Below are 11,648 nucleotides of genomic sequence, written 5' to 3'. Positions count from 1 at the left end.
GTTTTTTGCACGAGTGGAATTTTACGTGTATGACCGTTTTTACCCCGCCATTTAGGCAGCCATACGCCGATTTCGGGGGAGGCATGCTGGGTATTTTCGTGTTTTTATAACCCACCGAACTCTGACATGGATTACAGGATCTTTTTCGTGCGCACTTGGTCTTGTGCTTGCGTGTACACACGGGGGTGTTCGGACACCGAGGAGAGTCTGCACAGAAAGTTGACTCTGAGAAATAAATCTCTCGCCGAACGTGGGGACGAACTCACGCTGACAGCGGCCAACTGGATACAAATCCAGCGCGCTACCGACTGAGCTACATCCCCGCCCTGATGTTAATTAAGCCTACTTCACAAAGCTCGATGCACGAAGCTTTGGCACTGAATTAAGTTTCGGTCAAAAGACTTCTCTAAGTCTTTGCGAAGACAACTTGAGGCACAGTTAGGGAGGGCTGAAGACAACTTGAGGCACAGTTAGGGAGGGCTGAAGACAACTTGAGGCACAGTTAGGGAGGGCTGAAGCGAAGACAACTTGTGGCACAGTTAGGGAGGGCTGAAGCGAAGACAACTTGAGGCACAGTTAGGGAGGGCTGAAGCGAAGACAACTTGAGGCACAGTTAGGGAGGGCTGAAGCGAAGACAACTTGAGGCACAGTTAGGGAGGGCTGAAGCGAAGACAACTTGAGGCACAGTCAGGGAGGGCTGAAGCGAAGACAACTTGAGGCACAGTCAGGGAGGGCTGAAGCGAAGACAACTTGAGGCACAGTTAGGGAGGGCTGAAGACAACTTGAGGCACAGTTAGGGAGGGCTGAAGCGAAGACAACTTGAGGCACAGTCAGGGAGGGCTGAAGCGAAGACAACTTGAGGCACAGTTAGGGAGGGCTGAAGCGAAGACAACTTGAGGCACAGTTAGGGAGGGCTGAAGCGAAGACAACTTGAGGCACAGTTAGGGAGGGCTGAAGCGAAGACAACTTGAGGCACAGTTAGGGAGGGCTGAAGCGAAGACAACTTGAGGCACAGTTAGGGAGGGCTGAAGACAACTTGAGGCACAGTTAGGGAGGGCTGAAGCGAAGACAACTTGAGGCACAGTTAGGGAGGGCTGAAGCGCATGAGAAAGTAAGTCGAACCTGCCCTGGAGACCACCTGTCCATAAAGACCACCTGCCCATTAAGACCACCACAAAGAATCCCCGACGGTCTGTACGACAATATAAATCACCTGTCTAAAGAGACCACCTGTCTAAAGAGACCACCTGTCTAAAGAGTTAGTTAGTTAGCTGTTGCTTTTCGGGTCCAGCGGACCATAATAGGCCAAATCAGGACTCCCTGTCTAAAGAGACCACCTGTCTAAAGAGACCACTTTTGCTCAGTCCCTTGGGTGGTCTCTTTAGACAGGTTCGACTGTACCCATTTGGGTGTGACCAAACCAGCCGCGAGGTCGGAGCGGTTGAAATCCCAAAGATATCCTAATTCCAACCGATGTGACCCAGCCGGTTAGTTCCCACCCAGTTCAGCACTTTCTCATGCACATTAGGCCTAGTCTGGTTGTTCATTTTGTTACTTTTATTTTAGGTTTATTCCGCTAATTTTGCGCTTATATATTCATCTGATGATGATTTTGTTAAAGCCAGGTTTCTCCTGTTTTGATTTCCTGGTATTTAGTTTTTTTTCTCTCCATACATTTTGGTGATAATGCCTGCAGTTGGTTTTGATTGATGATTGGTATAGTCGGCTGAAGCCAACGCCTGAAACAAAATTAAAACAAATTTCGAAAATAAAATCTTGACAGTTTGAAGTTGTAGATTTTGTTCAAAAGAATATATTATTAAAACCCTTAATACCAGAAAAATAGGGAACTAATAATATACACACACATACACGCACACACGCACACGCGCACACACGCACGCACGCACACACGCACACACACACACACACGCGCGCGTGCATTTACGCACGCATGCACGCACGCAAATACACACACACACACACACACACACAACACACACACACATACACACACCAGCACATACACCGCCAAGCAGTTACATGCAGGGGAGATAATTCAACCAAAGCGTTGAAACATTCAATCACGATCAGAACGTGCTTAAGCCCCTTCCTCCTGCCACTGAATGCTTGCAGACAGTCCCAGTTCAACGGGATTTTGTGTAAGCTAGGTCTTGTGAGACTGTGTCTGAAAAACGTGGGTAGCGCGATTCTGTCGTTGCACGCAAATCTCTGAACTTTGGCTTATAAAATGCGTCTTTCCTAACTTCTTAATCGCAATGTCAAGGCAAATCCCCATACCATCCACGGGCAAAACAATATTCTGTTTTTGTGTGTGTGAGTACACGCACGACAATAACCCGATATAGCCCGGGATTAGGTTCACCCCCCCCCATAACACACAATGAATCTCAAACAGTAGCTCTTCTGTCAGTATAATTATGACGTAACTTCCACGCGGATAATTAATTCGGGACTCGGCCGTTTGTTCCATACAATGACAGTTATGTTCTCCTCACCGTCACCAGGACACGTTCCCGGCACGGATGAAGAACTGCCTCATCGTGAACGAGCCTCATACATCTATGTCTATGCAAACTAGCAACCTCGGGCAATATGCTGTATTCGGTATTCTGCTATCGATATTCTGTATTCTGTTTTCTGTATTCAGGACACGTTCCCGGTGCGGATAAAGAACTGCCTGATCGTGAACGAGCTATATTCTACATTCTGTTTTCTGTATTGTGTATTGTGTATTGTGTATTGTGCATTCTGTATTGTGTTTTGTGTATTGTGCATTCTGTATTGTGTTTTGTGTATTGTGTATTCAGGACACGTTCCCGGCGCGGATGAAGAACTGCCTGATCGTGAACGAGCCTCACTTCATCGACCTGGTCATGGGCCTCTTCACGCAGTTCATGAAGGACAAGCTCGTCAACAGGGTACGCCGTCATGCACCTCTACTAGACGCTTCATCACTGCCCTTGTCTTTTTTTATTACAAGCAGTGGAGGCATCGGCATCTCATTTGTTATCATCACCATTGTAATCATCACGTTCGTTATCGTTACCATAGTTATTATCACTATCGTCGTCGTTGTCCTCCCCCTCTTCATTATCATCATCATCATCATCATCATCATCATCATCATCATCATCATCATCATCATCATCATTATACCCCCCGCGGGTTAGGGGGAGTCCCATATTGGTTGGGACTAGAAAGAATTTACCCGATGCTACCCAGCATGTCGTAAGAGGCGACTAACGGTTCTGTTTCTTCTCTTCTTTTGTCTTATTTCTGCCTTACCAGTCCTTTCACCTATATTTCCTTCCAAGAAAACTCTCCCTACTATTCCCTGCAGTTTTCCAATTCTTTTCTTGTTGTCTTATTTCTACCTGACTGGATCCATCACCTTTATTTCACTTACCAAAAGTCTTCTTTTCCACATCCTTATTTCTCTGCACCCCGCATGTCGTATGAGGCGACTAATGGATTCTGTTTCTCCTTTAACCCTTGTTAAGTGGTTCTTGTATAGAATATGGTGAATGTTTGTAAAGGTTTTAGTCAAGCAGTATGTAAGAAATGTTTAGTCCTTTGTACTGGAAACTTGCATTCTCCCAGTAAGGTTATATTGTACTACGTTGCAAGCCCCTGGAGCAATTTTTTGATTAGTGCTTTTGTGAACAAGAAACACTTAACAAGTGGCTCTATCCCATCTCCCCCCTTTCCCCTATCACATCTCCCCCCTTTCCCTCGTCGCGATATAACCTTCGTGGTTGAAAACGACGTTAAACACCAAATAAAGAAAGATCATCATCATCATCATCATGCATCATCATCATCATCCTTTTGACACTGTCGTTGCTATCATTGTTGTGGTCGTCGTCCTGATCGTCTTCGAAGATCGTGATCCTCCTCGTCCTCGTCCTCGTCCTCGTCTTCATCATCGTCGTAATTGTCGTCATCATCATCATTGTCGTCATCATCATCTTCATGAAAGCACGTGTATGACCCATGATCTCGTCTGTTAATCAATGTCGTTTTAAGCGGCAAACAACGACAGGTCGAACATCACTTTAGTACATGTTGCATTAAACATTATTAATCAACTCTGATTTTGTATTACCTACTTGTTTATCTTTTTATTTTTAAAAAGCGTTGCCAACAGCGACAATATAAACATTTCGCATAGCTATCTTTTGCCATCAAGTTAACCCGAAAAACCAAACATAAAGATTTCAACATAATGATGGTAGCTTGGCGGAACAGTAAGCTTATTTCTTCAAGACCTTCACAGTGTTGACGAGTTGTGTCAGTAAACCTGTCGTTGTGTTCTGACAGATTCGTCGTCTGGGTACAGACTGGAAGAAACTGCATGAGTACATTGACCCTGCCTGCCTGCCTCCAGAATACGGGGGTACCCTGACACAAGAACCAGACCCCGAGGTGAGAACACGCACACACACACACACACACACACGGACACGAACACGTACGCACGCACACACACACACACACACACACACACACACACACACACACAAAGGTAAGTGAATGGAACGTTTTATTGATGACAAAACAGGACATTCACAAGTACATCGACCCAATAGAATTTAATGTGAACAGACAGACAGATAACTATGAGACAAATAAAATAAACCAGAGAAAGTTATCTGAAATTCTTTTCGGTCGACAGTCGAATAATCATTCTTCTGATTTGTATGTTTGATTGTCTCTTGTTATCTTTTTGACTGATGGCATCTCAAAAGAGTCGTGTATTTGACTGATGGCATCTCAAAAGAGTCGTGTATTTGACTGATGGCATCTCAAAAGAGTCGTGTATTTGACTGATGGCATCTCAAAAGAGTCGTGTATTTGACTGATGGCATCTCAAAAGAGTCGTGTATTTGACTGATGGCATCTCAAAAGAGTCGTGTATTTGACTGATGGCATCTCAAAAGAGTCGTGTATTTGACTGATGGCATCTCAAAAGAGTCGTGTATTTGCTTTTTATTTGGGTCATATGTCTATAATCTATCTAACATTTGCAATCCACCGACTCATTGGTGATCTATTACGCGTGTTGTCATGATACCCCTCACAAATGATGCAAAACCTCCCGTTTTTGACCGCTTATGCGATCGACACCAGCATCAGTATGAACGGCACAACGCAGGAACTGCGCCAGACAGCGGACGAAAACAACTTGTTCTTTTTTTAAAAATTAAAAAATGTGTTTATTCTTTTTATATTTAGTCAAGTTTTGACTAAATATTTTAACATCGAGGGGGAATCGAAACGAGGGTCGTGGTGTATGTGTGTGTGTGTGTGTGTGTGTGTGCGTGCGTGCGTGCGTGCGTGCGTGCGTGCGTGCGTGTAGAGCGATTCAGACCAAACTACTGGGCCGATCTTTATAAAATTTTACATGAGAGTTCCTGGGATTGATATCCCCGAACGTTTTTCTCCTTTTTTCGATAAATGTCTTTGATGACGTCATATCCGGCTTTTCGTGAAAGTTGAGGCGGCACTGTCACGCTCTCATTTTTCAACCAAATTGGTTGAAATTTTGGTCAAGTAATGTTCGACAAAGCCCGGACTTCGGTATTGCATTTCAGCGTGATGGCTTAAAAATTAATTAATGACTTTGGTCATTAAAAATCTGAAAATTGTAAAAAAAAATAAAAAATTATAAAACGATCCAAATTTACGTTTATCTTATTCTCCATTATTTTCTGATTCCAAAAACATATAAATATGTTATATTTGAATTAAAAACAAGCTCTGAAAATTAAATATATAAAAATTATTATCAAAATTAAATTTTCCAAATCAATTTAAAAACACTTTCATCTTATTCCTTGTCGGTTCCTGATTCCAAAAACATATAGATATGATATGTTTGGATTAAAAACACGCTCAGAAAGTTAAAACGAAGAGAGGTATAGAAAAGCGTGCTATCCTTCTCAGCGCAACTACTAAACCGCTCTTCTTTTCAATTTCCCTGCCTGAACGGTGGACTGACGATGCTATGAGTATACGGTCTTGCTGAAAAATTGCATTGCGTTCAGTTTCATTCTGTGAGTTCGACAGCTACTTGACTAAATATTGTATTTTCGCCTTACGCGACTTGTTTATTTTTTAGTCTTCCTTCTTTATACCACCTCAATCGTCCGGTTAATTATCTGATCTAAAAGCTGCAGTGCCACACACACTCTCTGCTGTATTAGAAAGAAATGTGTTCTTGTATACAAGGTGACCCCCCCCCCCCCCCTCAAATACAACCCACAAAAATGCCAATAACTTCTACATCTAATGGCCGAATTACTTCATATTTGGTGTACATTAACTACAGCCTATGCACGACCAGTCCACAAAATGGCAGAGTTCCCAAAACACATCTACTACCAACGGTCCAAAATTCAATATCATTAAAAAAACAGATTTGTAGGTCAAATGTTTTTAACTTTTTGTGCTCTTTCGAACACAATCCGATTTCGGGGATCGACTCAACACTTCGAAGTTTTAAATATTATTGAGAATTTCCCAAACTAACCCGATTTAAGCCCTTCATCCTGTTTACTTTGGGTTTAGTTGAACAACATGTGTCTCACCCAACCGTAAACAATCAGTGGTTTGAATACAGCAATTACATGCAGAATCAGGGCATTTCCCATGGAGGAAAATGTTCATGTCATTGATAATTTTTGCGCGCCATTGCGCAAGTGTGACTTTACAACGAAGGGGGTCATTTTTCCAGACATTTGAGTTCAGCGAAAATTTTCTTAGTTGTTGCACATGAACTTCAGTTTGTTCACGACCATTCCACGAAATGTCCTGTCTGTAGTTTTTTTTATATATATTTGTTTTATATATATATTTTTTATATACACATAAACACAACATAACATACATCATACACAGAGTTTATCAACAAAGCGCATACACACGCACATACCTAGACAAGACACAGACATAGACAGTAGGGTGGGTTGTTGAAAAGACAGGGGACATGGAAGAGGGGGGTGGGTGGGTGGGGGGGGGGGGGAAACTGAGGTTGGGGGAGGGGAGGGGGGGGGTAACTTGTTCTTAATGATTAATTGGTTTGACTATCGCCTGGTATTTTAAAGTTATAGTTATGCCTAATCTGAAGTTTTGTCGAAGTTTTTAATCAGGTCGATTTTGGGGGTGAAAGCAATCATTGATCCGAAAAGTGTGCCAGCGCCAGCCAAGTGGACTGCCTTGAATGACATAGAACATCACAATGACATGACACGGGAAGGAACGTTTTGGTTGGGTACGAGAGTGGGTGCATAATTGTTTCGGTCGATGTGTTTGTTTGTTTGTGTGTTTGTGTTCGCATATAGATCTCAAGAATGAACGGACCGATCGTCACCAAACTTGGTGAACAGGTTCTATACATTCCTGAGACGGTCCTTACAAAAATTGGGACCAGTCAAACACACGGTTAGGGAGTTATTGGTGGATTATAGGATTCGCTCCATGTGTTTGTTTGTTTGTTTGTGTTCGCATATAGATCTCAAGAATGAACGGACCGATCGTCACCAAACTTGGTGAACAGGTTCTATACATTCCTGAGACGGTCCTTACAAAAATTGGGACCAGTCAAACACACGGTTAGGGAGTTATTGGTGGATTAAGATTCTACAAGGACTTATAGAGGCACATATTAATGGTCAAAGGGAAATAACCTTCTCAGTTGGTGGCAGTGAGAATGGTTATTTCCCTTTGACCAACGGGGGTGTTTTTCCTACCTCGGAGGAATTTCTTGTTTATCTTGTCCTTGCAGGCGTGGGTGCAGACACTGGTGCAGTCTGACCACGAGATGGAGGAGGAGAGCAAGTACGGCTTTGTGGATTACACCATTGGCCACGAGACCAACAAGAAGGACCAAGACGCCATTACCAACATGGCTGGAACCTTCAGGAAGCTTAATGTCTGAACGCCGTCCGTCGTAGTCTTAGATACAAAGAGAGAGAGAGAAATAGTGATTTTTGTGTGTGAGGAATAATTGAAAATTGCCTTCAAAAAGATTTGGACAAACGAATATGACAGGAAACTTCAGAACAGCGCTGTTACGTACTGATTGACTTACCAACATGACTGAAACCTCCAAGAAGCTTAATGTCTGAACGGCGGCCATCGTGGTCTTAGATACAAAGAGAGAGAGAGAGAAGTAATCTCACAAAGCGTAATTTATTTGTGAGAGGAGTAATTGAAACTTGAAGTCTGAACGGCGGCCATCGTTGTCTTAGATACAAAGAGAGAGAGAATAAAATCACAATTAAAGCGTAATTTGTTTGTGAGAGGATTAATTGAAACTTGAAGTCTGAACGCCATACATGGGCGGGGATATAGCTCAGTTGGTAGCGCGCTGGATTTGTATTCAGTTGGCCGCTGTCAGCGTGAGTTCGATCCCAGGTTCGGCGGAAATTTATTTCAGAGTCAAATTTGTGTGCAGACTCTCTTCGGTGTCCGAACTCCCCCCCCGTGTACACTACATTGGGTGTGCACGTTAAAGATCCCACGATTGACAAAAGGGTCTTTCCTGGCAAAAATTGCTTAGGCACAGTTAATAATTGTCTACCTATACCCGTGTGACTTGGAATAATAGGCCGTGAAAGGTAAATATGCGCCGAAATGGCTGCAATTACTGGCCGTATAAAATTTCATCTCACACGGCATCACTGCAGAGCGCCTAGAACTGTACCCACGGAATATGCGCGATATAAGCCTCATTGATTGATTGATACATCGTAGTCTTAGAGAGAGAGAGAAATAATTAAGTGTGATTTCTTTGTGAGAGGAGTAATCACAACTTGAAATCTAAACGCAGTCCATCGTAATCTTGAACAAGGAGATAGAGAAACAAATCTCTCCCTGTAGTTGTAAGTCAAGTATTTGAAAAAGGTCTTCAAAATTTGTGGGACCAACGAAGGAAACTTAAAGGCATATGTACGCGCTCCCGTGTTTACAAAGTGTAGTTTGCCCATAATCGATGTCAAACGCACCATAAGACCATATAATGACGATATGTCACCATGCGCGGACCATAATACATGCATTACAGCTTGTTCTAGCCTCTGAAAAAGTGAGGATGTCAACAAAGCCGCGGTGTTAGCTCCCTTGCATCAACGTTACATGTGTTGCCAAATCTATAAATAGGACGATCCAGATCAAAATGAAAATTAACATATCTCAACATTGAAGGGGTCCTAGACCACAATATTTTGCAGGGAACTTAATTTAGCATGTCTCCAGCTGTTGGTAAAGCAATTAGCGTGTATAGTCATCGAGTACATATGCCTTTAAGAACAGCACTGTTACGTACTGGTTGGTTTACCAATATGGCTGTCACCTTCACGAAACTTGAACCCTGAACGCAGTTTATCTTGAACAGGGAGATAGAGAAACAAATTCTTCCTAAATGATTGTTGTCTTTGTGAGAAAAGTAATTGAAAAAGGTCTTCAAAACATCGGAGGTATTATTAACCGCTATTGTGTTTTCAGCGTAGTAATAGGGTCTGATATTTTGAGGAGACAGGTATAATAATGCCGACGAGTCGAAGACAAGAAGAATACGGAATTATCGCCGAAATCGAACTGTGTGAGACTATATAGTCACAATCTCCGACCTCGCCCCCCGCGCCCCCCCCCCTCCCCCAAGTGTCTGTCAGAATAAAATCTACTTCCTTATGTCAAAATTCACGTTGAAATAGTTGTGTTAATAAGTATGAACATTTTTGCATGGCAGGTCTAACCACGAAAATCCTCTGTGGTGAGGGGTTGTGAGACCAAGCAATCACTTAAGGTTTTTGGGCGATTCCCATGATTTCCGATGAACGAGTCAGCGTGGTGATGTTCACGATATGTGTCTCAGTGCATCCTGCTCATTGTGTGTTTATTTAATGAAACGAATAGAATGTGATGGTTTGCTTGTTTGCTTGTGTGGTGTGTGTGTGTGTGTGTGTGTGTTTGTGTGTGTGTGTGTGTGTGTGTGTGTGTCCCTCTCTACCTCCCTCAGTTTGTCTGTCACTAAATATATGTCCGTCTGTCTCTCCGTGTCCCCTTCTCTCTCTACCTCTGTCCCTGTCTCTCTCTATCAGTTTATACCTTCTCTCTCTCTCTCTCTCTCTTTCTCTCTCTCTCTTTCTCTCTCTCTCTCTCGCTCGCTGTCCCTGTCTCTCTCTATGTCAGTTTCTCTCTGTCTCATTATCTGCCTCGCTCTCTCTCTCTGTTCCTGTCTCTCGCTCGCTGTCTCTCTCTCTCTCTTTCACGCTCTCTCTCTCTCTCTCTCTCTCTCTCTCTCTCTCTCTCTATCTCGTTCTCTCTGTTCCTGTCTCTCGCTCGTTGTCTCGCTCTCTCGCTCTCGCTCTCTCTCTCTCGCTCTCTCTTTCTCTCTCTCTCTCTCTCTCTCTCTCTCTCTCTCTCTCTCTCTCTCTCTCTCTCTCTCTCTCTGTTACATCCTACCCACACATTTTTTCTCCAGCTCACCACTCTTTCATATCACGTAATTTGTTGAAAATAATCTAATAATGGGTATATTTTTTGAAGGTCGATAATCGAGAGCCCTTGTCCATGTGCTTTCCAGTGGTGATTATCCGCGAGGTCCCAACATCATTTTCGTCGATTTCGTCACATCTGTGTCAAGGCAAGAAATGTGATTAGGCTAAACTCCTCGGAACGAGCAACAGCTGAGTCAGTAGGCCTAATTCAAGAGATACTATTGATCCGACCGTTTGGGATGAGGTTCTGGTCCAAATGACGAATCTGAAGAATCTGGGGAATCGACCGCACCTTAATCGAGACGCACACATCACGATGTCCTCAAAAATGCACCACAAGTATGGTAATTAAAGGAATCAAAGTGACTGAATGCGCTTGAGAGCAGTGCTTCTCTCCGGTGCTGGAAACAAAATGTTGTTCAAACCGCCGCCTGAAAGGAGAACATATTTGAGATCGAACACACATCCCTTAACAAGTACTTTGATTTCTCTCTAAAAACAGAACACATTTTAGATCAAAAACACAACACTTAACAAGTACTTTCTTCTTCTTCTTCTTCTGCGTTCGTGGGCTAAAACTCCCACGTACACTCGTGTTTTTGCACGAGTGGAATTTTACGTGTATGACCGTTTTTACCCCCCCTCCCCTTTAAGCACTTTAATTTCCCTCTAAAAACGGAACATGTTGGGATTCAAAGCACAAGACTTAACTGATTACTTTGATTTTCCTCTAAACATGAATGATCGTTTGGCTGCGATAAAACGTTCCACAACTAACCTGCCTTGGGTGGGTGTGACTCGGGTGTGATTTGAACAAAGTCTGTTTTTATATTTAGTCAAGTTTTGACTAAATATTTTAACATCGAGGGGGAATCGAAACGAGGGTCGTGGTGTATGTGCGTGTGTCTGTCTGTGTGTGTGTGTAGAGCGATTCAGACTAAACTACTGGACCGATCTTTATGAAATTTGACATGAGAGTTCCTGGGTATGAAATCCCCGAACTTTTTTTAAATTTTTTTGATAAATGTCTTTGATGACGTCATATCCGGCTTTTCATGAAAGTTGAGGCGGCACTGTCACGCCCTCATTTTTCAACCAAATTGGTTGAAATTTTGGTCAAGT

The 11,648-nt window shown here is 43.0% G+C and overlaps 1 protein-coding gene across 1 annotated transcript in view; it reads left to right on the top strand.

Moving 5' to 3' along the window:
• Positions 1–9,960, top strand: part of LOC138980424 (alpha-tocopherol transfer protein-like) — an 18,318-nt gene extending 8,358 nt beyond the window's left edge. The window contains exons 5-7 of the mRNA XM_070353293.1: positions 2,832–2,942; positions 4,345–4,449; positions 7,811–9,960. Coding sequence (XP_070209394.1) covers positions 2,832–2,942; positions 4,345–4,449; positions 7,811–7,963 — 369 coding nt within the window. The 3' untranslated portion in view covers positions 7,964–9,960. The remainder of the gene's footprint in view (positions 1–2,831; positions 2,943–4,344; positions 4,450–7,810) is intronic.
• The last annotated feature ends 1,688 nt before the right edge of the window (positions 9,961–11,648 follow it).

The sequence above is a fragment of the Littorina saxatilis genome, linkage group LG11 (genome assembly GCF_037325665.1).
Source record: "Littorina saxatilis isolate snail1 linkage group LG11, US_GU_Lsax_2.0, whole genome shotgun sequence".
NCBI lineage: Eukaryota > Metazoa > Mollusca > Gastropoda > Littorinimorpha > Littorinidae > Littorina > Littorina saxatilis.
Note: the sequence above shows the minus strand (reverse complement) of the source record. Positions and strands in the feature narration are given on the sequence as shown.